At 43.7% G+C, this 26,638-nt stretch overlaps 1 protein-coding gene and 1 non-coding gene across 2 annotated transcripts in view; one reads left to right on the top strand and one right to left on the bottom strand.

Moving 5' to 3' along the window:
* Positions 1-26,417, bottom strand: part of ENPP6 (ectonucleotide pyrophosphatase/phosphodiesterase 6) — a 78,273-nt gene extending 51,856 nt beyond the window's left edge. Inside the window, exon 1 of the mRNA XM_049771429.1 lies at positions 26,133-26,417. Within this exon, the coding sequence (XP_049627386.1) occupies positions 26,133-26,370 (238 nt within the window). The 5' untranslated portion in view covers positions 26,371-26,417. The remainder of the gene's footprint in view (positions 1-26,132) is intronic.
* LOC126007318 (U6 spliceosomal RNA) lies at positions 18,015-18,121 on the top strand. The gene has a single exon (XR_007494900.1). It is a non-coding gene; the product is annotated as a U6 spliceosomal RNA (small nuclear RNA).
* Positions 26,418-26,638: the final 221 nt, after the last annotated feature.

Genomic DNA, 26,638 nt, shown 5'->3' with positions numbered 1-26,638 from the left:
TACTTCTTGTTTGGAGATCAGTATTGAATATCAGTGTTGGACCACACCTGACGGTGTTCAGAGTTTACCCCTGGCTCTGCATTCAGGGATCACTCCTGGTTGTGCTCAGGGGACCCTATGGGATGTTGGAGATTGACCCTGGTTCTGCCGCATGCAAGGCAAATACCCTCCCTGCTGTGCTATCGCCCTGAATATCAGCATTCTTCTTCTTCTTCTTTTTTTTTTTTTTTGGTTTTTGTGTCACACCCGGCAGCTCTCAGGGGTTACTCCTGACTCTACACTCAGAAATCACTCCTGGAAGACTCAGGGGACCATATGGGATGCCGGGATTCGAACCACCGTCCTGCATGGAAGGCAAATGCCTTATTTCCCCCAAGTGTGGTCTCCCATTGATGGTACTGCCCTGGGCACAGCTGCCTCCAAGCAGCCAGCCTGCAGGAACTGACTCATAGGGTTACGTTCTACACTGCCTATAGGGAGCGGTAGAGATGGACACTTGCAGGCAGCAGATTGCTCTGGGCTCCTTAAAGTTGATCTGCCAGGCTGTTATTTAGCCTGTTGTGCCCTTAATTTACCACCACCATCACCACCCTCCCCCCCCCCTGTGACCCACCTCTCTGCAGTCATCCTATATCTGTCTCTTTTCCCACTAAATTCACAGTGGCCTATGTGAGTCCCACCCAGGACCTTGTTGCCTCAGAACCAGTCTCCACAGGAGACTGGATCCCAAGGGTGATGGTTCTGCACCAACCCTGTGCAACCTGGCTCCACCCCTTTTCCAAATCCCACAAACTAGTGTCAAATCTCGCCCCTTTCCAAAGAGCTAATCTAAGTCAACATTTTCTCCTTCTGAGTTGCTTAGGTACATTTGTTTTCACAATTTCTCTGCTATGAAAATTTTCAAACGTACAAAATGGGAGGATAAACAACAGCCAAGAACATTCTGTCCCAATTTCAGATGCTTTTTCACACACACACACACACACACACACACACACACACACACACACACACACACACACACACCACTTCTGAAATATTTTTAAAGCCAATCCCAGAATTTTATTTTATTTTAAGTCACCAGGATTTCCATGCCTATCTCATGCACGAGAGAATTTGTTTATTCCATTGTAAACAAACTGAACAGTAAGTTCCCCAAACCAGGTAGCCAGCATTCTGTCTACACTCAAACGTTCCCCCTGACAGTCTCAAAATTATCTCTGTGCAGTTCATTCCTTAGAATATGGATTTAGACAGAACCCAGAGATGGCATGGTGCCTTTCAGTTTCCTGCTATCTTTGGGGGTTCTCTGCTATTTCCTTTATTGCTTCATCTCTAGTCACTTATTGAAGACACAGAGTCAGTTGTCCTGAAAGAGTGTTATCTGCTTAATGTGGCCACTGCCACCCCATCATCTTACTCACTGGTTCTTTTTGCTTCCATATTTCTAGCAAACCATAAGTCCAATCTGGAGGCCTGCTTATATTCACATTTTTTATTCCTTTCATGGATGGGACTGAGTAATTGCAATTACCACATATCACATGCTCCTAGTTTCTGCCTGACTCCCTCTTCATTAAACTGGTTTTTGGAGCTTCATGGTGTCAGATTCAGCTACTTGCCTATGAAGTTTCCCATCAAATTTCAATTTAGGGTTTTAGCAACCAAATAGGACCCTCAGCTGAATCCATTGCTTATAGGAAGGCTGCAACCTCCCTCTCCCCACTCCTCATAAGAACCTTTACAAAAATAACCAGGTTCTTTCTAGAATGCCACACCTGACATTGATGTGGGTATATGGGTTAGTTGTCTGTTGTTGTGCAAGAAAGAGCCTCCTATTCACTTAACTTCTTGGCCACTGGGACAGAGCCTGAAGAAAAAGCTTTTCCCTGCTTTATCTGGCAATAGCAGCTGTGAAGATGATTGGTACCTAGGCACTGGGGTTACTTTTATTTTTTTTTAATTTAAACAAGTTTATTACATACATGATTGTGTTTCGGTTTCAGTCATGTAAAGAACACCACCCATCACCAGTGCAACATTCCCATCACCAATGTCCCAAATCTCCCTCCTCCCCACCCAACCCCCACCTGTACTCTAGACAGGCTTTCTATTTCCCTCTTACATTCTCATTATTAGGATAGTTTGAAACTTAGTTATTTCTCTAACTAAACTCATCCCTGTTTGTGGTGAGCTTCATGAGGTGAGCTGGAACTTCCAGCTCTTTTCTCTTTTGTGTCTGAAAGTTATTATTGCAAGAATGTCTTTCATTTTTCTTAAAACCCATAGATGAGTGAGACCATTCTGCATCTTTCTCTCTCTCTGACTTATTTCACTCAGCATAATAGATTCCATGTACATCCATGTATAGGAAAATTTCATAACTTCATCTCTCCTGACAGCTGCGTAATATTCCATTGTGTATATGTACCACAGTTTCTTTAGCCATTCATCTATTGAAGGGTATCTTGGCTGTTTCCAGAGTCTTGCTATGGTAAATACTGCTGCAATGAATATAGGTGTAAGGAAGGGATTTTTGTATTGTATTTTTTGTTCCTAAGGTATTCCTAGGAGTGGTATAGCTGGGTCATACGGGAGCTCGATTTTCAGTTTTTGGAGGAATCTCCATATTGCTTTCCATAAAGGTTTAACTAGTTTAACTAGATGGCATTCCCACCAGCAGTGGATAAGAGTTCCTTTCTCTCCACATCCCCTCCAACACTGCTTGTTCTCATTCTTTGTGATGTGTGCCAATCTCTGGGGTGTGAGGTGGTACCTCATAGTTGTTTTGATTTGCATCTCCCTGATGATTAGTGATGTGGAGCATTTTTTCATGTGTCTTTTAGACATTTGTATTTCTTCTTTGTCAAAGTGTCTGTCCATTTCATTGATGGGATTAGATGTTTTTTTTCTTGTAAATTTCTGTCAGTGCCTTGTATATTTTGGAGATTATCCCCTTATCTGATGGGTATTGGGTGAATAGTTTCTCCCACTCAGTGGGGGGCTCTTGTATCCTGGGCGCTATTTTCTTTGAGGAGCAGAAGCTTCTCAGTTTAATATATTCCCATCTGTTAATCTCTGCTTTCACTTGCTTGGAGAGTGCAGTTTCCTCTTTGAAGATGCCTTTAGTCTCAATGTCCTGGAGTGTTTTTACCTACGTGTTATTCTATATATCTTATGGTTTCGGGTCTGATATCAAGGTCTTTCATCCATTTGGACTTAACCTTCGTACATGATGTTAGCTGGGGGTCTACGTTCAATTTTTTGCAAGTGGCTAGCCAGTTGTGCCAACACCACTTGTTGAAGAGGATTTCTTTGCTCCATTTAGGATTTCTTGCTCCTTTATCAAAAATTAGGTGATTGTATGTCTGGGGAACATTCTCTGAGTACTCAAGCCTATTCCACTGATCTGAGGGCCTGTCTTTATTCCAATACCATGCTGTTTTGATAACTATTGCTTTGTAGTACAGTTTAAAGTCGGGGAAAGTAATTCCTCCCATATTCTTTTTCCCAATGATTGCTTTGGCTATTCTAGGGTGTTTATTGTTCCAAATGAATTTCAAAAGTGCCTGATCCACTTCTTTGAAGAATGTCATGGGTATCTTTAGAGGGATTGCATTAAATCTGTACAATGCTTTGGAGAGTATTGCCATTTTAATGATGTTAATCCTGCCAATCCATGAGCAGGGTATATGCTTCTATTTCCACGTGTCCTCTCTTATTTCTTGGAGCAGAGTTTTATAGTTCTCTTTGTATAGGTCCTTCACATTTTTAGTCAAGTTGATTCCAAGATATTTGAGTTTGTGTGGCACTATTGTGAATGGGGTTGTTTTCTTAATGTCCATTTCTTCCTTATTACTATTGGTGTATAGAAAGGCCATTGATTTTTGTGTGTTAATTTTGTAGCCTGCCATCTTGCTATATGAGTTTATTGTTTCTAGAAGCTTTTTTGTAGAGACTTCAGGGTTTTCTAGGTAGAGTATCATGTCATCTGCAAACAGCGAGAGCTTGACTTCTTCCTTTCCTATCTGGATTCCCTTGATATCTTTTTCTTGCCTAATCGCTATAGCGAGTACTTCCAGTGCTATGTTGAATAGGAGTGGTGAGAGAGGACAGCCTTGTCTTGTGCCAGAATTTAGAGGAAAGGCTTTCAGTTTTTCTCCATTGAGGACAATATTTGCCTCTGGCTTGTGGTAGATGGCCTTAACTATATTGAGAAAGGTTCCTTCCATTCCCATCTTGCTGAGAGTTTTGATCAAGAATGGGTGTTAGACCTTATGAAATGCTTTCTCTGCGTCTATTGATATGATCATGTGATTTCTATTTTTCTTGTTGTTGATGTTGTGTATTATGTTGATAGATTTATGGATGTTAAACCAGCCTTGCATTCCTGGGATGAAACCTACTTGATCGTAGTGGATGATCTTCTTAATGAGGCATTGAATCCTATTTGCCAGGATTTTGTTGAGGGTCTTTGCATCTGTATTCATCGGCGATATTGGTCTGTAATTTTCTTTTTTTGGTAGCATCTCTGTCTGCTTTAGGTATCAAGGTGATGTTGGCTTCATAAAAGCTATTTGGAAGTGTTCCTGTTTTTTTTTTATTTCATGAAAGAGTCTTGCCAGGATTGGTAGAAGTTCCTCTTGAAAGGTTTGAAAGAATTCATTAGTAAATCCATCTGGGCCTGGACTTTTGTTTTTGGGCAGACATTTGATTACTGTCTTAATTTCCTCAATAGTGATGGGTATGTTTAGATATGCTACATCCTCTTCATTCAACCGTGGAAGATTATAAGAGTCCAAAAATTTATCCATTTCTTCCAGGTTTTCATTTTTAGTGGCGTAGAGTTTCTCAAAGTAGTTTCTGATTACCCTTTGGATCTCTACCATATTAGTAGTGATCTCTTCTTTTTCATTCCTAATACAAGTTATCAAGTTTGTCTCTCTCTCTTTCTTTGTTAATTTTGCCAGTGGTCTATCAATCTTGTTTATTTTTTCAGAGAACCAACTTCTGCTTTCGTTATATTTTAGATTGTTTTTCGGGTTTCCACTTCATTGATTTCTTCTCTCAGCTTTGTTATTTCCTTCTGTCTCCTTATTTTTGGGCCCTTTTGTTGAGTACTTTCTTATTCTATGAGCTGCATCATTAAGCTATTCAGGTATGCCCCTTCTTCTTTCCTAATGTGTGCTTGCAAAACTATAAATTTTCCTCTCAGTACCGCTTTTGCTGTGTCCCATAGGTTCTGATAGTTTGTGTCTCCATTGTCATTTGTTTCTAGGAAGGTTTTGATTTCCTCTTTGATTTCATCTCGGACCCACTGGTTATTCAGTATTAGGCTGTTTAACTTCCATGTATTAAAGTTTTTCTTCTGTGTCCCTTTGTGGTTCACATATAATTTCAGGGCCTTGTGGTCAGCGAAGGTAGCCTGTAAAATTTCTATGCTCTTGATATTATGGAGGTAGGTTTTATGTGCTAGAATATAATCTATCCTGGAGAATGTCCCATGTACATTAGAGAAGAATGTGTATCCGGGCTTCTGGGGGTGGAGTGTCCTGTATATATATACTAGGCCTCTTTCTTCCATTTCTCTTTTCAGGTCTAGTATATTCTTGTTGGATTTCAGTCTGGTTGACCTGTCAAATGTTGACAATGCCATGTTGAGGTCCCCCACAATTATTGTGTTGCTATTGATATTATTTTTCAGATTTGTCAACAATTTTATTAAATATTTTGCTGGCCCCTCATTCGGTGCATATATGTTTAGAAGAGTGATTTCTTCCTGCTGTATATATTCCTTGATTAGTACAAAATGTCCATCTTTATCCCTTACAACTTTCCTAAGTATAAAGTTTGCATCATCTGATATTAGTATGGCCACTCCAGATTTTTTTTTTGTTTTTTCAGGGCACACTCATTAGATGCTCAGGGGTTACTCCTGGCTAAGTGCTCAGAAATCGCCCCTGGCTTGGGGGGACCATATGGGACACCAGGGAATCGAACCACGGTCCTGATCCTTGGCTCGTGCTTGCAAGGCAGACACCTTACCTCTAGCACCACCTCGCCGGCCCCCACTCCAGCTTTTTTATGGGTGTTGTTTGCTTGGATGATTTTCCTTCAGCCTTTTATTTTGAGCCTATGTTTGTTCTGACTATTCAGGTGCGTTTCTTGTAGGCAGGAGAAGGTTGGATTGAGTTTTTTGATCCATTTAGCCACTCTGTGTCTCTTAACTGGTGCATTTAGTCCATTGACATTGAGAGAAAGAATTGTCCTGGGAGTTAGTGCCATCTTTATATCTTACTTTGGTGTGTCTGTTGGTCAGTTTTGTCTTAAAATAGGCAGTTCAGTTTTTCTTTTAAGAATGGTTTTGAGGGGCGGTGGCGCTAAAGGTAAGGTGCGCCTGCCTTGTCTGCGCTAGCCTTGGACGGACCTCGGTTTGATCCCCCGGTGTCCCATATGGTCCCCCAAGCCAGGAGCAACTTCTGAGCACATAGCCAGGAGTAACCCCTGAGCATTACCAGGTGTGGCCCAAAAACCAAAAAAAAAAAAAAAAAAGAATGGTTTTGAGGGCCTGGAAAGATAGCACAGTGGCGTTTGCCTTGCAAGCAGCCAATCCAGGACCAAAGGTGGTTGGTTCGAATCCCGGTGTCCCATATGGTCCCCCGTGCCTGCCAGGAGCTATTTCTGAGCAGACAGCCAGGAGTAACCTCTGAGCATCGCCAGGTGTGGTGCAAAAACAAAACAAAACAAAAAAAAAAACCAAAAAAAAAAAAGAAAGAAAAGAAAAAAAAAAGAAAAAAAGAATGGTTTTGAGTCTGTAACGTTTCTGAGCTTTTGTTTGTCTGTGAAACCATGTATTGTTCCTTCAAACCTGAAAGTGAGTTTTGCTGGGTGCAATATTCTAGGCGAAGCATTTATTTCATTGAGTTTTGTCACTATGTCCCACGACTGCCTTCTGGCCTTGAGTGTTTCCAGTGACAGGTCTGCAGTAAATCTCAAGGATGTTCCCTTGAATGTAATTTCTCTTTTCGATCTTGCTGCTTTCAGAATTCTATCTCTATCTGTGGGATTCGTCATTGTGACTAGGATGTGTCTTGGGGTGTTTCTTCTGGGGTCTCTTTTAGTTTGTACTCTTTGGGCATGCAGGATTTGATTGCATGTATTCATTAGCTGTGGTGCACTGGGGTTACTTAAAGGCAATGTTGCCCACCAGTGCCTTGGTTGAACCTGGGCTAGAGCTATCAGCTTAAGAAATTCAAGTTCTATTCTCTCTTGATTCAATCCCTGACATCCCATATGGTCCACAGAAACTGCAAGAGTAATAGCTGAGCTTAGGTTCAGGAGTAACCTCTGTCACTGGGTGTGAACCAAACCCCAAACCAAATCAACAAACAAAGAAAAGGCTAAGGGACATTCCCAGTCAAGGTTACATGACTCCACATGACCTCAGCTTGGGTGTGGAGAGAGAATATAGAATTTCTAGAGTCAGGCTAAGTAAGTCCTCCATTCAGCCTTCTGCACTCATTACCCCTTGCCAGCCAATATGGCACCTTATCCTTATGTGGATTAAAACAAAACATGGTATTCTTGCCCCGAACCCAAGTCCTGAAAGGGGATGAAGTGATAGGCATGGCACCCCTCATTGACAATAGTGCAAACCACAATGTTAGAAAGGAAAGAGAGTGTGAGAGAGCAAGAAGCAGAATGCCGGGCCCGGAGAGATAGCACAGCGGCGTTTGCCTTGCAAGCAGCTGATTCAGGACCGAAGGTGGTTGGTTCGAATCCCGGTGTCCCATATGGCCCCCCTTGCCTGCCAGGAGCTATTTCTGAGCAGACAGCCAGGAGTAACCCCTGAGCATTGCCGGATGTGGCCCAAAAACAAAACAAAACAAAACAAAAAAGGCAGAATGCCTGTCCCAGAGACAGCAGGGTTTGGGGGATGGAAGAGAAATGGGGGACATTGATGGCGATAAGTTGCACTGGTCAAGGGCAGTGAACATTCTATGACTGAACCACAGCTATGAACATTTCTGTAACCAAGGTGCTTAAATAAAGAAATCATTATTTTAAAAAAAGTCAAACAAAAGTCCAAACTAAGGAGTATGCTTTCTCACAAGGGTCAACAAACAAGCTTGAGTCTTGATTTCATTTGGAATTTGGAAAGCATTATAGAAGTTTTTCTTTTTCAGCAATTGAGAAAATCTGAAAATAATTGAGGTTCCAATCCTGGGGATTCAACCCCGCACATGTTGCAGTGTTTAGGGGTGGGGTGATTGCATCTTGCTTTCAGCTCGTTCAGCAGAAAACACAACAAAATAATGCATGGTACCCCTTTAGAAAAGAATCATACTTTTCAAGGGAAGAAAAAAGTCAACTGGAGAAGCACAATGTTCAGAATGTGGATGTTCAGGCTATTAAAACCTGGGAAGGTTAATCATAGGATGGCATAGTATTAGTTCAATCAAACTCTAGTATGAAGGGGCTGGAGCAATGGGTCAGAAGGAGACATAGTCCCCCCCTCCCAACATGACAAGTCCTTTTTCCTGGACAATGCCTTAGTGGTGGAAGGCTTTAATCTACTTAGGAAACCTGAAGCTGAGGGCAGAGCCAGGAGTAACCTCAGAGCATTGCCACACTGGGATTTTATATAACTACAAAAACCTGTACGCCAGTTGTTGAGTGCAGCTAACTCCTGTCACTAGCACCTCTCTCCCAAAATGCATCATACATCCCCTCTTATTATTGGCTGTTGGAGCTCTATTGGGTTCCTTAGAGGAGCTAAAGTCACTAGTGCTACATAATTCAAGTCACGTGAAGAAGCTGTGCTCTAAGGAGCCCATCTGAAGAAAGAGGTCTGGAAGCACACAAGTTTAATAAGCCCAGAGATCTGTTTTCCTTCTCATGTTGATGTTTTATTTCCAGAAGTCAAGAGTTCATTTAGATGCTGCCTAAATCCATTCTGAATTGTGTCTCTTTGCAAAAACATGAACTAAGATTGGCTTCTATGGGCTGACTTCCAAGATATACAGACATACATTTCCCTGAAATACCAGCCCCATAACATATAAAGAAAAGAAATATTACCAAAGATTCTTGCTCCAAGTAAAGTAGGTCATTTCTTCATCAACTATTCAGTGACTCCTAATGGCCTCCAGAACTGGAGACCTCAGGCTTCCTTTGTTAATGGCACACACCAGACAAGAAGCTGCAGACCTGAAGCATGTCCTCTCTGAACTAATAGAAAACAACCTTCAGAGGCCGGCGAGGTGGCGCTAGAGGTAAGTTGTCTGCCTTGCAAGCGCTAGCCAAGGAAGGACTGAGGTTCGATCCCCCGGTGTCCCATATGGTCCCCCCCAAGCCAGGGGCAATTTCTGAGCACTTAGCGAGGAGTAACCCCTGAGCATCAAACGGGTGTGGCCCCCCCCCCCAAAAAAAGAAAACAACCTTCAGGAGAGGAAAAAGGAGGCTCAGAAAAAGTCAGCTATAGACCCAGAGGCCCAGAGGCAGTAGCAGAAGGTCTTGATAGGGGCAACAGGGAACAGGCAGGGTAAGATTAGGAATATAAAGACTGGAGGAATGAGCCCACCAGGACTCTCAGAGAAGTGAGAAACATGTGCAAGACCAGAAGTGAGGCTTTTGTAAAGCCAGAAGTGGGACTCACACATGTCCTGAAGTTGGGTCTGAGCAACAATAAGGGTTTATGTATCACAAGGAACTGAGAATATAAAAGCTATGGCTATAGAAAGCTCAAGTGCCAGGGCATACCTAAGATTTTAGGGCATGCCTAAGCTTTTACAGGGATCAGCCCACCAGATGTATCCTCAGATTTTCCTGGTGGATAGAACTAATTTAACCCCCGTGGGGTTCCTCAAAAGGCCTTCTGTGGACGCCTTTCTCCCCTGTGTGGATGGTTGAAGAATTTCCAAAGAGATGCCTGGCATTACATGTTCAGCCAGTATTTGACTATCTCTCCTTTGTATATATCAGGCAAAATAATGGCCTCTATCAAATAATTTGGCTCAGAAATTCCAGCACCAACATTTATTTGAGAACCCCTTTTTCTGGATATAGTCAGCCCTAAAAGCAAAGACAATTTTTCTCTTTGCAACTGCAGTTTCTGGTAATCAAGGGTGTAACCAGAATGCAGATCTTTTTTTTTTTTTTTTTTTTTTTGTAGAATGCAGATCTTGACTATTGACCCTCCTTTAGAAATAGGGAAGCTCATTCTTGGGGATTAGGTTCCTCCCTTCACTTAACCTCTAAAACTATAGAGTCCAGCCTAGAAAGATCAAGTTTCTAGATATTTCCTACTTCCTCCTAATCCTGATTTTGCATTTAAAGTAAGCTTGCAAGGAGTTACCTTGAATTGTGACCTTTTCTCTTGTAACTTAGAATTTTTACAGTCACACCCATAGCTTAGGTATTGTTATTGTTGTACTAGGCTTTGTGATTACAATTATTCTTCACCTGTGGCTACTATTACCCCTATAAATTCCCCGGGTCAAAAAATTAAACTTGTCGCACTCCTGCCAGAAACGTGCTGACCCCACATTCCCTGTGTGGTTTTATGTATTTCATATTTCATATTTGGCCGCTCGTGTTACCCGTTTTCCTCTCGTGAAAGGACTATGACCCACGAGAATTGCTGAGACACAAGATGCCTACAGCACTCAAGGAAACCGTGGCTGACAGAAACATGACCTTTTCTCTTCACATTCTGAGGAAATCCATATTCTCCCGCCTACCACAAAGCCACCTGGCACAGGAGGCTGGTGACTTGGAATTGCTTGGCCCACAAGCCATGTTGCCCTGGGACCCGTCGCTGCTGAGAACATTTCCACACAAAGTTGTGAATGACTTCAACTCCCCAACCTGGAACAGCTCAAGAATAGAAAAGAAGTTGCTTGACAAGAGAGCACCTACTGGGTTACTCACTGGTCAGGAATGTGAAGCCACTGGGTTTTCAGTGAGGTATCTACTTGCCTCTTAAAATACTTGAGATTGTCTGCAGATGCCTTCATTAAACCTGTCTCGGCAAGGTTCCTACGACTTTTCCAGACCGAATATAGACTGGCTCGAGGAAGAGACATCATGGAGCTCTGAGGGGGTTCTTACTACCCATTAGGGTTTTCTATTTGCATGCCTTGTTGGTGGCTTGGCAACAGGGATTCCCTTTCTATTAGAAGTCAGGGATGCGAGGGGGACAGGGAACAGCTTCAAAGGCATCGGGCTGAATATTAATGGCACTACAACTTCCGAGTCACTTTAAAGCCAGCAGACAAAGAGGCCATTTATCGAGTTCTTCTTCAGAGCTAGTGAGAGAGACAGTGGACTTGGGACAGAGAGTGACATAGCCCCTGCCCCCATGGGGACCACCAGGCCCTCCTGGCACCCCAGGATGAAAGTGCAATCAGAAGCTTTAGTTCTGGGCTGCACAGCTACTATTGGGTGGGGGTTGGTGGTAGAGGGGGGTCATAGACCAGATGTGGCACATATAAAGGGGGACTGTTTCCAGCAGTTCTCACAAAGGCTCAGCCCCAGCCCTCTCGGATAAGCAGCTGAGTGTCTGGGTTGAATCCTCTTCTTTATGCTCGGGCCCAGAGGCGCTCATTGTAGGGCATTGTCCATTGAGAGGCACAAAGGAAGGTCTACAACTGCCTAGGAGGGACCTTAGTCTGGAAGAAGCCTGGAAAGGCAGGGCATTGGGCACTGTGGATGTCTGTGTGTTCAGCATTCTGCCATGTGTTGATCAAAGCTATAAGGTCACTGTCTGAGGACCAGACACAGCCTGGTGCCAGGGCTGCTGCCTCAACCTCCTCCCCAAGAGTCACTCCATCAAGGAGGAAGAAGGATGTCCTTGGAGGAGTGTGAAGTTTCCAATTGCTTCCATCCACCATAGCTGGGGCACTGTGATGTTGAACCATTTAGTCTCTCTCTGCCTTAGTTTGCTCATCTGTCAAATAAAACTATGCCAGCCTTGAGGGCATTTGTGGGAATTTAGTTGCAAGGGTATTGGAAGGTGGCAACCACCCCCACCCAACCCAGGTGCACAGTATGGGTGCATTTATCGGAAAGGCATGTTCTGATCCTTGTTGGATGCATTTATCAGGGTGTAACCAAGGAAGACAATCAGTGTGGCTGGAATATTTGACTCTGCTTCCTGGAGGTGGTGGGTACAAATGCTGAATGGAGACAAATGTTCAGTGCTCCTGTTCTGATTGTCTCACTTCCTGTCTAAGTGACTTCAAACACAGCACCTATCTACTCTCTCTAGATTGAATTCTGTCATCTGCAGAAATAGCTATTCTGTAGATTATTCTGAAGATCAGTGTAGGTCTCAAGATTAGAAAGAAAGAAGGAGAAGCCAGAGAGATAGCACAGTGGTAGGGCATTTGCCTTGCATGCAGCTGATCCAGGACTGACAGTAGTTCGAATTCCAGCATCCCATATGGTCCCTTGTGCCTGCCACGAGTGATTTCTGAGTGCAGAGTCAGGAGTAACACCTGAGCGCCACTGGGTGTGACCCAAAAAACAAACAAAAAAAAGAAAAAGAAAAAGAAAAAAAAGGAAGAAGGAGCTGTTGCTACACTCATGAAACATGACCAATCCTACATGTCTGTGTATGTGTATGTACCTGAAAAATCCACAAACTATTATTAAAATGAATAACTTCATTAAGTAACAAAATGCAAGTAATACCCCCAAATTCATTATCATACACTTCAAAAATGAACTTAATAGCACAATTTTAGGAGCCAGAGCAGTAGTACAGTGGGTAGGGTAATCATATTGCATGCAGCAAACCCAGGTTAGATTCTTGCCATCCCATATTGGTCCCCCAAGCCTGCTAGGAGTGATTCCTGAGAGCAGAGTCAGGCAGGAGTAAACCCTAGCACTGCCAATTGTGTCCTCTCCCAAATAAACACAAACAAAAAAATAAAAAAATCCATTCACTACCACTTTGAAAAGAATAAAATGCTGAAAAATATTTAACAAAATAAATGCAGTCCTTAAGTACTGAAAATTACAAATGATTCCTGAAAGAATTTGAAAACCAAATTAACAGAATTGTTTTCCATATGCATGAGTAAGAACACTGCCTAACTTATTTAATATCTGTTCAATAATCACAATTTAAAGACATTACAATTCCTGGTGACATCCTATTTGGATTTCTACCATTCCCCACAAAGATGACAAACTCAATAAGAAATAGGATGGCTCAAAATAGAAAAACTAATCAAAAGAAGAAAAAGATGGTAGGACTTAGATTTTACAGTTTACTACAAAATGACAGAAATCTTGGCATTGTGGTCTAAGTATGAGAAAAAAAATCTACAGACCAATGGAATAAACCTAAGAGCATGGGAACAAGATCTACCATTCATGGTTAGTTGCTTTTTCAACAAAAGTGTAATGGCCATTCTATGGTTAAAAAACAATAGTCTTTTCAATGAATAGTACTGTGATAACTATCTAATACAAGTCACAAAAATGAAGTGGGGACGTTGGTGGAGGGAAGTGGACACTGATAAATGGATGTATGTGCAAACATTGTATGACTGAAAATCGTGAACAATTTTGTAACTTTATTTCATGGTGATTCAATAAATTAAAAAATTAACTCAAAGTGGATCCCAAACCTCAAAAAATCCCAAAACAAGGTACATTAGAAGAAAACACATAAGTACATACTCACAATATTATATTAGGTCATTGTTTCTTAGATATGACACAAAAAGTACATATAGTTGGCAGAAAACATTGATAAATAGAATTTCATCAAAATTAAGTACTTTTGCCTCTTCATGATCCTCCACCAAGAAACTAAAAAGACAGTCCCTGTGTGAGAAAAAATAATTGTAATCATATATCTTATAAGTAATATACCACTAAATGGAAAGGAATCCCACCAAAAAATAATAAAAAGACAAGCCAATTTTAATGCTTGCTATTTCTACAATTATCTGCTGTTGATTTCATATCTAGGACTTTAGAATTGAGTTGTGTATCTGAAGACCGATAAATATACTTAATATTTTGAAGGTTCCATCTATTTTTCTTATTTTATATTTTTAAATGTCCTGCATAGGTAATGCATAGATTGGATCTAGTAGATGTTTTAACCTATGCTTTGCTTCATTCACATAGTCTGAGTGTGCAGTTTTGCATAGACAAATGCCTGTTCAGTGGCTTTTGCAAACCCTCCTCAGAGATGTCCCAAGAGGCATGTCTTGATTTGGGACGAGGCCATTTGACTATGTTAGAGGACAAAAGTTCAGGAAGAGACTGACTGAAACCTGGAATTAGATCCATTTCTGGAGTCCAGTGAACTTAAGAGAAGTCCAAGATGGTTGATTTGATATCAATTCTTATTTTGAGTCCTAGAAGGAAACACCACATTCTCTGGGGACTTGTTACTTTCTTTAAGGGTAAAAGTTTTTGCAGGATTTCTTACCAGAAGTCTATTTAGGGGCTGGAGAGAAAGCATGAAGGTAAGGCTTTGCCTTGCATGCAGAAGTACGGTGGTTCAAATCCCGGCATCACATATGGTCCCCCGAGCCTGCCAGGAGTGATTTCTGAGCGTAGAGCCAGGGGTAACCCCTAAGCGCTGCTGGGTGTGACCCAAAAGCCAAAAACTAAACAAACAAACAGAAGTCTATTTAGGATGTCATCCTAGGCAGCCTCCTGTCTGTCTGCCCACACCAGACTCCAACATCTCTCTTTGCCATGAAAGGGCTGAAGACAGGGAGTATGTCAACCTAATTGGCCCTGAGACCCAAATGCTATACATAGAACTGAGGTGGTGAGTGGAGAGGGCTCTAGCCTATCACAGAACCTAGGCTGGGAGATGATGAACACAATGGCCCCATTCACAGATGCTTAAAATGTTGACACATTGAGCCAGAGAGACAAAAGAGAGGTTAAGGTGCTTATGCTATACCCAGCCGACTTGAATCACAATTCCTAGTATTGCATAGGGTCCTCTGAACATAGCCAGGAGTAAACCTTGAGTACTTCCAGGTGTGGCCCAATAGCTACAAAATAAGCTCAAGCATTAACAGGCTAATGTAGACTCCCTCTGAGTTATCAGTTGATGTCCTTTAACCTATATTGGAAGACTAGCAGGTACTTGGGTGATGCAACATCTCCCAACTTCCCCATCCTAACTCCCAGAAGCGTTGGGTAGAGGCATTGGTTCCTGCACATCTGCAGAGAGGAAGCTAATGAGGGAACCGAATTCTCCTGAGCTCCAGAGACTCGGTCTACATAGGATGGGAGGCTATGAAATGAGGGTTGGCTGGTGTAGAAAGAAACTTCCTCGGTTGTCCTCCAGGTAACTGGGACCCTCTCATCACAGTATCCAAAGTTTTACAGCTAGATATGTGTTTTTGTTTGTTTGTTTTTATTTTTTAGGTCACACCCGGCATTGCTCAGGGGTTACTCCTTGCTACACACTCAGAAATCACTCCTGGCAGGCTCGGGGGACCATATGGGATGCCAGGATTCGAACCACCGTCCTGCATGCAAGGCAAATGCCTTACCTCCGTGCTATCTCTCCAGCCCCAGCTAGAGATGTTTTTGAGGGGATTCCCCTGGGATGTACTGGGGTGTACATCATTCTTAGGGCACTCCTTTTTTCTCTAGGTATGAGCCAATCAATCAATCAATCAATCCTCTTCCTGGCTTACCAAACCAGCTGGGCAACTGAGTCACAACTCACTACAGAAACAGTTTATTTCCTTATTGCAACTCTTGTTGGTGCCCTGGGGTTACTCTCATTTCTGTGCTCCTGGGTTGCTCCTGTTGGTGCTGGAGGGAGTACCACGCCATGCTGGGCTGGAATGCTGCCCTCCCACTGAAGAACTTGCAATCATTATGTTGAGCTCTCTCTGGTCTCCCAGAGATGTGCTTTGTAAGCAGGCAATATTAGTATCCTTGGGACAGAACTGGCAAAATGTCAGTGAAAAATCATGCACATGGGGCTGGAGTGATAGAACAGTGGGGAAGGTGCTTGCCTTGCATGCAGCTAACACCAGGTTGATCCCTGGGATCCCATATGGTGCTCTGAGCCTTCCAGGAGTGATTCCTGACCGCAGAGCCCAGAGTCACTCCTAAGCACTAAAAACCAAGAACCAAACCAAAAATTTCATGCAGATGGAGAAGACAGTTGTGAGGAGTATCCTCTATTTCTTGTGTGGTCAGTTGAGTAATATCTGGGACCCCCAGGAGCAGTTTTTTTCCTTAATGTCCTTGTGTGTTTATGGAACTCTTGCTTATGACACTGACACCGAATCCCTCAAGGAGAATAACCTAGTCTGACTTGAAAATGATTCTGATGACAAATCAAATTTTTCTCACTGCTGCTCACTGGTGTCCCAGCTCCGTTTCCTTCCTTCTAGTAATTCCATGGTCACTTTTCCCATCATCTCAGGGTCACTAGGATGCAGCCTCATAGTTCTACTCATCTCTGTAAATGCAAACCACCAAGAATGGGAGATGCTCAAGTGTTTGATGTGGGAAAGAGGAAGAATGCACTTTATTGGAATGTCTTCAGTGGAACCATCAATTCCTCCCATCAGTTTTAAGTCAGAGAGAGAAGGGCCAATATAGGGTGACACACTCATTTGTGAGACTAAACAAGGAAATAGACAGTACTGAATGATATCAAACCCTTGGCTTTGGGTTATAGACTAATAATCAGATGACCAAAGACTTGGGGGCTAGGCTGAAGGAGGAAGAGGCACAGTAGAGGTGTCATGGGGACCTTGATAAGGTCTTGTGTGGTAATGGGGTACAGTAACTTTGTACATTTTTACCACAAATGTTAATGATGCCAGGTGGCCATGTTACCTAAACTATAATCAAATTAATTATATACACCAAAATGTATTATAGATATATGAATAGATGTTGAAGTTCTAACCCTAGGTACCTGTAGATATGAGTATGATTGTTTTTAGGGAACTAAGCTCATTGAGAATTCTAGGGGCCGGACAGATAGCATGGAGGTAAGGCATTTGCCTTGTGTACAGAAGGTTGTTGGTTCAAATCCTGGCATCCCATATGGTCCTCTGAGCCTGCCAGGAGCGATTTCTGACATAGAGCCAGGAGTAACCCCTAAGCGCTGCCAAGTGTGATCCAAAAACGAGAGAGAGAGAGAGAGAGAGAGAGAGAGAGAGAGAGAGAGAGAGAGAGAGAGAGAGAGAGAGAGAGAGAATTCCAACTGATGGAGATGATGCCATTAGATTGGCCCTGATCCAATATGATGGGTGTCCTTCTTGGAAGAGATAGGACAGAGACAGATGCTGAGACAGAGATGCAGAGACTCTTAGATTTAGCGGCCATGCTGACCAATGTGAAAGATACTGCCAAAGCATCTCTGATGTACATGATTGGCAAGACCAGAAGCTGAAGGGGCTGGTGCAGCTGCTCCCAAGAGCAATCAGAGAGAAGTGGGTCCTCTCCTCACCTTATTTGCCCCTCCCCTGCCTCTCCAAGTTGTGAGGACCCCCATTCCAGCCTCATAGTCACTTTCCAGGCTATAGTTTCATGCATTAGCACTAGTGCCTCAATTCCAGAAACAACCAGAATTCTCTGGGACAGTCAGGTTGAGGTGGATGCAGTCTGTGGGGATGTGGGGACAACCACAACCCCATTTTGGCCTCCTGTCAGCATCCTGTCTTGACTGTGGCCCACAATCCTCAGAAAAATGTTCTCTGGACATCCTAGTGTTTTCATAGCAGAAGTGTTTTCTCCCAGTTCTAGAGTCAGAGCAAAAGGTCATCAGGGAAAGTGTCTCCTGAGGCCTCACACCCTGGCATAGAGATAGCCATCTTCCTCTCCTGTGTCCTCCCAGGTTGCCTCTCATCTGTACTTTAGCCCCAACCTCTCTAATCCCAGACCAGCAGCTACCATGGGTCATGCCCCTTTCATGACCTCATGGTTAACTAACCCAGCTCCAGAGAGTTTCAAAATGATCACATTCTAGGGTCCCAGAGGTTGGGTCATCAATAGTGCTCGCTTCAGCAGCACATATACTAAAATTGGAACAATACAGAGAAGATTAGCATGGCCTCTGTGCAAGGATGACACGCAAATTCGTGAAGCGTTCCAGAGGTTGAATCTTCAATATCCACAGTTCTGTCCAGTCCACAGGGCAGGGAAGTTGTTGGTGTTGGAACATTTACTGCCTAGAACAACTGTATTATGAACAACTAGTAAATCATAGTGTTATAATAAAAAAGAAAAATTAAATAAATCAGTAAAATATATATGTAAAAAATAAAATCTATCCTAAGATATTGGGTCAAACCTTTAAAACAATACCAAAAAAATCAGTGTCACCAGTGACTTGTGTGACTACTAGACACAGTCTCAAGGACAACTTCTGACTTTCTTTCTTTTTTTTTTTTGTGGTTTTTGGGTCACACCCAGCAGTGCTCAGGGGTTATTTCTGGCTCCAGGCTCAGAAATTGCTCCTGGCAGGCACAGGGGACCATATGGGGTGCCGGGATTCGAACCAATGACCTCCTGCATGAAAGGCAAACGCCCTACCTCCACGCTATCTCTCCGGCCCAACTTCTGACTTTCTTTTCTGGTGCAAACCCCCCTACTTCCAACTCTAAATTTTCTAGTTCCTGAATATGGTACAAACACTAATCTACTGTACAGAAAGTATATTCCAGTATAGATGCAACTCTTGGTAGTTTATTTTTATAAAATAATAAATCTTAGGTAGATTTTCCTACAATGCAGGACATTTATTTTGACAACTCCTTCCCCAGAAGATATCAAAAATTACAAAGTAGGGCCAGAAAGACAGACAGTTAAAGGGCCAAGATCCTGGCCTTACACATGACCACTTTGGTTCAATGTTCTGAACTCTAAGCTTTGTGCTAGAAGTGATCTCTGAGCATGGAGCCAGGAGTAAGCCCTGAGCATGGCCAGTTGTGACCCCAAAACAAAGAAACAAATATTACAAGCAAATTCTGCCATTATCCTTAGCCAAGTGAGGCTGAGTTTTATCAGCTCTGACATATACACAGCATGCTTTCCCTGAGCATAGCTCTGATCTGCATTGGACACTCAGTACTTTTACCCTCATGAAATCAAATGTACCTGGACCTCTGGAGAGAGGTTAAGAAAAAACTTTTTTGTTTGTTTGTTTTTGGCTCTCACCTGGCAGTGCCCAGGGTTTACTTCTGGCTCTATGCTCAGAAATCGCTCCTGGCAGGCTCGGGGGACCATATGGGATGCCGGGATTCGAACCACCATCCTTCTGCATGCAAAACAAATGCATTACCTCCATGCTATCTCTCTGACCCCTGAAAGAAACTTACAGAGCCACAAATGAAGGCAGAAAGGATCCCAAGTGCAAGCCCACTTTGGCTATACTTTAACAAAATTTCAGTTAATCTACACCCAATGCAGACCAGCAAATCAGATCTACCCCAACAGCCTTCAGGCATGTGGGCTTAGATCTGTTCTCTCTCTCTGTCTCTCTCTCTGTCTCTCTCTCTCTCTCTTTCAGAATATAGAAAGATCAGCATCTTTGGTTCTTTGCCTGCCCATCAGTTCCAGTCTCCACAGCAAAGTGCTGAGTGACCAAAGAGCAGGCTGACAGCCACTGGTGGATCCACAGGCTAGCATCTGACCAGGTTGACATTTCTTGAAGCTTTGATCATTGGTGAGCAGAAAGATGGATGACCTTGCTCTGGGTGCTCCTGGGGAGTCTCTGCTTAAACCTAGCAGCATGTTCTCTCTCTTTTAAATTACTTTATTTAAACACTGTGGCTTATAAGGTTGCTCATAATACAGTTGGGTTCCCCCCAGTTCCAAAGTTGTTTGTGAATGAGTTTCGGTCATACAATGTCCAATACCCTTCACCAGGACAAATTTTCCACCACCAATGTCCCCAGTTTCCCTCCCATCTCTAAGACCTTCTCCCCTGTCTGCCTCTGGGATGGACAGACTCTTCTCTCCTCTCCTCTCCTCTCCTCTCCTCTCCTCTCCTCTCCTCTCCTCTCCTCTCCTCTCCTCTCATGTCTTCTCTTCTCTCTCTGTGTATGTTTCTCTCCCTGCTTCCCTCTCTCCCTCCTTCTCCCTCTTTCTTTTAGACACTGTGGTTTGCAATATTGTTCCTTAAGGGGTATAATGTCTATCCCTTTCCTTCCTTTTAGCACCCAGTTCTTGTCTAGAGTGACCATTTCCCACTTTTACTGTCCTAGTGGTTTCTTCTCTGCCCTAACTGCACTCCTCACTCTTTGTGAAAAGCTCCTGCCCATGAACTGGTCCTCCTGGCCCTTGCTTTTATTGTCTCTGGATATTATCACCACAGTCTATTTTTATATTCTCTGCTTTAAAAAACATGAGCCATTCTGGTTCAGGTCCAGCTCTCAAGCCCCCTTGGAACCTCATCATCAGACTTTATCCTCCACGATACTTTGGTCCTGTGGGTTGAGAATTGAGGATGAATTTGAGGAACCACAAACCACCCTTTAACACAACTGAGACTGACAGTAGGACTCTGAAATGTCTCTCCTCAACATGAGAGTAGGGCCAGGGGCCCTGTGTGATTCATCTTTGTGCCCCATGCAATGGTTGGATGAACTAACTAACTAACTAACTAACTAACTAACTAACTAACTAACTAACTAACTAACTAACTAACTAACTTCCTTCCTTCCTTCCTTCCTTCCTTCCTTCCTTCCTTCCTTCCTTCCTTCCTTCCTTCCTTCCTTCCTTCCTTCCTTCTTTCCTTCCTTCCTTCCTTCCTTTCTTTCTTTTGGCTTTTGGGTCACACCCAGCAGCGCTCAGGGGTTACTCCTGGCTCTATGCTCAGAAATTGCTCCTGGCAGGCATGGGGGACCATATGGGATGCCAGGATTTGAATCATTGTCCTTCTGCATACAAGGCAAATGCCTTACCTCCATGCTATCTCTCTGGCCCCTGGATAATTTTTCTTTTTTTTTTCTTTTCTTTTTTCTTTGGTTTTTGGGTCACACTCGGCAGCACTCAGGGGCTACTCCAGGCTCTACGCTCAGAAATCGCTCTTGGCAATTCCTCCAAAAACTGGAAATTGAGCTCCCATATGATCCAGCTATACCACTTCTAGGAATATACCCTAGGAACACAAAAATACAATACAAAAATTCCTTCCTTACATCTATATTCATTGCAGCACTATTTACCATAGCAAGACTCTAAAAACAACCAAGATGCCCTTCTACAGACGAATGGCTAAAGAAACTGTGGTACATATACACAATGGAATATTATGCAGCTGTCAGGAGAGATGAAGTCATGAAATTTTCCTATACATGGAATCTATTATGCTGAGTGAAATAAGTCAGAGAGAAAGAGAAGGATGCAGAATGGTCTCACTCATCTATGGGTTTTAAGAAAAATGAAAGACATTCTTGCAATAATTTTCAGAGATAAAATATAGGATGGCTGGAAGTTACAGCCCACTTCATGAACCTCATCACAAAGAGTAATGAGTTTAGTTAGAGAAATAACTACATTGCGAACTATCCTAACAATGAGAATGTATGAGGGAAATAGAAAGCCTGTCTAGAGTACAGGTGGGGGCAGGGTGGGAAGGAGGGATATTTGGACATTGGTGGTGGAAATGTTGCACTGGTGATGGGGGTTGTCTTCTTATATGACTGAAACCCAACCACAATTATGTTTGTAACCAAGGTGTTTAAATAAAATATTATAAAAAAAATCACTCCTGGCAGGCTCAGGGGACCATATGGGATGCCAGGATTTGAACCACCATCCTTCTGCATGCAAGGCAAATGCCCTACCTTCATGCTATCTCTCTGGCCCCTGGATGATTTTTCTTATCTCTAGTGGATTGTCAATTTCAGTTTGACAAATCAGTTTGATGGAGAAAATCCACTAGAGCAAGTGTACTGGAAGTTGTCCTGGCCAATTTGCAGGGTTCCTTCAAGGTCTGTCACTGCTCAGGTTTCCTCACCACTCAACTGGCTTTCCTTGAAATTCTTTTGAGAGCTTCCCTCATTTGCTTGACTTCTACATCAGCACCTTCTAGGAGGAGGTAGGATGTACATCTCTTTAATCCTCTTTCCACTGTTCGCTTTCCAATCTTGGAATGGCCCCTACATGCTTGACCCAACTAGGGTTTAGCTACTGAGGAATGGGGTGCAGAGCAATGAAAAGGTTTGGTCCTTCAATGCTGTTCTTATGGATACCAGATAAAGTTTCTCCCACAACCCCTCAAAAAAGAGCGCTCAGAGCTTTATGGATCATGGTCAATCATTCATGAGATAAGATCATTGCCTTTTGTTTTTTAGGCCACACCCAGCAGTGCTCAGGTATTATTGTGCTCAGGGGTTATTCCTGGAGGTACTCAGGGAATCAAATGGAATGTTGAGGATCGAATCTGTGTTGGCTGCATACAAGGCAAATTCCATCTCCACTGTGCTGTTGCTCCAAACCCAGATTGCTCTAGCCTTTGTAATAAATTCTGAAGAAACTTAAAACTATGTCTCAGATTGAAGAGAAGTACAGGAGTTGTACAGGAGTTAAGGCTCTTGCCTTGCATGCAGCCCAAACTGGCATGATTCTGAGCCATATATGGTCCCCAGAGCTCTGCTGGGAGAGATACCCAAACACAGAGCTGGAAGTATCCCCCAGCACTACTAGGCAACACTCCCCTTACAAAATTAGACTGAAGCAAAAGACAACAGCAATAGAAATTGTATATTTTTTTGTACCACAAGGATATAGCAGGTAATACAATGGGTATTTGCATTGCATGTGACAGACTTGAATCCGATCCTGGCCCTACACATAGTTCCCTGAGCATGCCCAGAAGAGATCCCTCAGCATAGCACCAAGTTAATCCTGAGCTCTGCTAGGTGTGGTCCAAAAGACAAACCAAATTAAGGACTTAGTATGATTCTCTGGTTGCTTCATATAATGCTTAAATGCTTTTGTATAACTCCTGTTCTTTTTGTTTTTGTTTTGAGCCATACCTGGCAGAGCTCAAGGGTTACTCCTGGCTCTGTGATCAAGAATCACTCCTGGAGGGCTTGGGTAACCCTAAGGGATGCTGGGGATCACATGCAAGGCAAATGCCCTCCCCACTGTACTTTCTCTCAGACCCCCAAATTCATGTTCTTATATGAAGGAAAAAAATGTGTTCAATCTTAGGTGAGCAATTGACATCCAGCTATTAACCCCAAACAAAGGCATTCCCCCATCTTCTTCTTTCCTTTAAACCTCTCCTTTGATATGTAAAAACTCATCTGGATCACTCTGTCCAACCCTGCCAGGTTGATTTTGTTATGGGAGAATAAAGAAAGAGCAGTTTTGGCTGCTGCCCTCCTGCAGAGAGACACCACAAGGCACAGATTGACTCCATGACTCTCTCCTGACTGGCTTGGTTTATTAATTCTTTGCCACTACCCTACCTGCTTCAGACCTGCCTGCCTGGGTTGGATATATGGTGTGTGGGGATTAATTTCACAATGTGAGGTTTATTTTACAGTTAGATCTAGATGGAAAAAGTGTAACTTTATTTCTGCTTCCAGGGCTTAAAGATGCCTCCAGCCCCATGGTCAACCAGCTCCCAACCCACAATCCTGCTGAGAACTCTCAAATTCACTATAGAACATTAGAGCCAGGCATCTCATAATTCAAAAGGCATGAGTGCATGAACCTACATGTTACAGACACATCCTGTCTACATATACTCATACTTGTATGGAAATGGCAAAGCCAAGGCTAGTGAGGTAGGATAGGAATTAAGGCACCTGCTTCATACATGGTCAATGTTGGTTTAATCCCCAATACCACATATGGTCCCCCAGCACCATCAAGAGTGATCCCTGAGCACAGAACCAGGAGTAAACCCTGAGCACTGCCAGGGAGAACATGTGGCTCTATACCTTACAAATGGCAAGATCAACTGAAATAGAAACAGACTTTGGCATTTCCATTGCAAAGCACACAGGAAGTGGGGAGAAAGAGAGAGAGACAGAGACAGAGACAGAGAGAGAGACAGAGAGAGACAGAGAGAGAGAGAGAGAGAGAGAGAGAACTTTGGCATTTCCATTGCAAAGCACACAGGAAGTGGGGAGAAAGAGAGAGAGACAGAGACAGAGACAGAGAGAGAGACAGAGAGAGACAGAGAGAGACAGAGAGAGACAGAGAGAGAGAGAGAGAGAATACAGTGGGGAGGGAGTTTGCCTTGCACTCAATCCACCTGAGTTTGATCCCCAGCATCCCAGGTCCCCTGAGCCTTCCAGGAGTGATTTCTGAGTGAAGAGCCAGGAGTAACCCTGAACTTTTCTAGGTATGGCCTCCAAACAAACAAACAAACAAAAATAATTAAAGCACACAGGAAGAACATGTATAAAGATCAGGGACTTTCCGGGGTGAGATGCATGTGAGATCCTGGAAGCTGATCCCATACCTGCGAGAGGGCTATTTCATCTTGACCAAGCCAGGGCAGGAAATGAGACCACCTGTGACTGAAGCTCTATACACAGTATTCTCTGTGACATCTGAGGGTCCAGCCCACAAAACACCCTGTCATTGGGGCTGCATCTCTGAGGACTCTTACAGACACTATTGACTCTTGATTTTCTGAGGAGGATTCTGTTGAGCTGCTGTAGACTTGCAAGAAGCCCCAAAGGCGGCTGCCCTCTTCAATGCGCTCTTACACGAGGGAGGTTGGGGCTGGCTGGAGCCCATGTGCAAGACACAATGACAGCTGTGTGGCGGCCAGCAGCCCGCACGCGGCGTCCTGGGCAGGGTGGTGGTGCCAAGGGCAGCCAGAGAGCCTCTTCGGGTTCATCCTCCTTAGAGCCTAGATTCTGATTGTTCTACAAATTCTTCTGCCTGTGAGCAGTTTGCACTGGTGTTTTTACTCTCTGTGCCTTTGATTCTAACTTCTTCAACCTCCTTTCTGCCTTTATTTGGGTGGTACCTCAACACCAAGTCCCAGATCAAGTCCCCAGTTTCTTCTCAGGTTTCCAGAGTCATTTGTCACCCAGATTTTGTGAAGCTGTAGGGGGAGATGGCAGAGCGCTTGATCCCCTCCCAGTTCACATCCATTCCAGTGTTTTTCCCTGCACAGAGCACGGGGTCCCACAGAGAAGTGCGAAGAGCACATTCCTAAATCCTTCCTAAATTCCTGACTTCTCCCTGGTCTTCAGGAAGCTTCACTGAGAAGCCAGCTGGAGTACAGGAAAGACCTGGTAAGATCGAAGTTGTGGTTGACATTCCAGAACACCAGACAAAGGTCGCCTTTGGATCAAAGAAGCTTCTTCAAACTTGGAGGGATATGAGATTTGTTTTGATTTTCACTCTTTTTTTTTGGGGGGGGAAGGAATTTGATAATCTCCCAAGTCCCCTCCCCAAAAGTACTCAGGGCCTCCTCCTAACTCTGTGCTCAGGGCTCACTACTTAACAGTACTTCCAGAAGGCTATGTAGTGCCAAGAATCGTATACAAAAAGATTTAAAAAAAGCTAAAATTCATGACATTTCCCCCTTCACCTTGTCCTCTGCCCAAAGCAGTAACAAGTGGCATTACCAAGGAATATTAGGACAGGACCTAGCACTTCCCTCGGAACTGTACAGGAATCACAGGTGTCACCTTCTCAATCTGGTGCATCGATCACCAAGGTGTGCATGAGCGCGCGCGCACGCGCACACACACACACACACACACACACACACACACACCTCCTGAACTACAAATGTCCCTGAGCAAAGGGACAGGAGGTTCTAGATGTGGAAAATGTAGGGGAAACACTTGTTGAGCTTTGAAAATTGGAGCTTAGAATAAAGGAGGGTTCTCTGGGACTTCTGCTCTAGAAATAACACCCCTCCCTTTTTTCCCCTCACCGCGCATCCCTGCTACTCTGCCCTCCTCAAGGGAATTCTAAAGGAATTTTTCAAGAGAACTTTCTGCAGAACAGAGAACACACACACACACACACACACACACACACACACACACACACACACACACGACCAAGAACAACACAGATTTCTTACCAATTCTTGGGTCACCAGAGGAAAAAAGAAACCTGGACACCTGGAGTGTCCTGACACCCCCTCCCCTCTGAGCCCCAGAACTGGGGACACTCACCAGTCATGAGCGTGTAGTAATTGGGGTAGGAGAGGCTTGGAAAGTCTGGGGTCAGGTAATCCACCTTCACGCCCCTGTTCACCATCTCTCTGAAACCAGGCAGGGTCCCCAGGGCCTCTTCGCTGATATAGTCAGAGCGAAAACCGTCCAGCAGAAAGAGCAGAAGCTTCCTGGCTGGTACCAGCTGCCCGGGACTGAGCAGGAGGACCAGAAGGAGGGACTGGAGCTTTGCTGCCATGCTGCCCGGAGCTGCCAGAGAGAGCTCAGCTGGCACAGCCTGACCCCTTGCAGAGAGCAGGAGGCAGAGTGGAGCTATTCTCTGTGTAGGGGCTGGACCCTGAGTGCTGGCCCTTCCTGGCCAAGTTGACTTGCAGAATTTAAAGGTACAGCATCCATTTATCTTGCTGGCCCTTGCCCAGGAAGACACATATGGTATCCTTCAGAGAATCTGGGTTTCCCTAGGAACCAGGAAAAAAAAGGCCTGGGAGAGAGGAATGTGAAGCATA

The sequence above is a fragment of the Suncus etruscus genome, chromosome 4, assembly GCF_024139225.1.
Source record: "Suncus etruscus isolate mSunEtr1 chromosome 4, mSunEtr1.pri.cur, whole genome shotgun sequence".
NCBI classification, from domain to species: domain Eukaryota; kingdom Metazoa; phylum Chordata; class Mammalia; order Eulipotyphla; family Soricidae; genus Suncus; species Suncus etruscus.
This window is presented reverse-complemented; position numbering and strand designations above follow the sequence as displayed.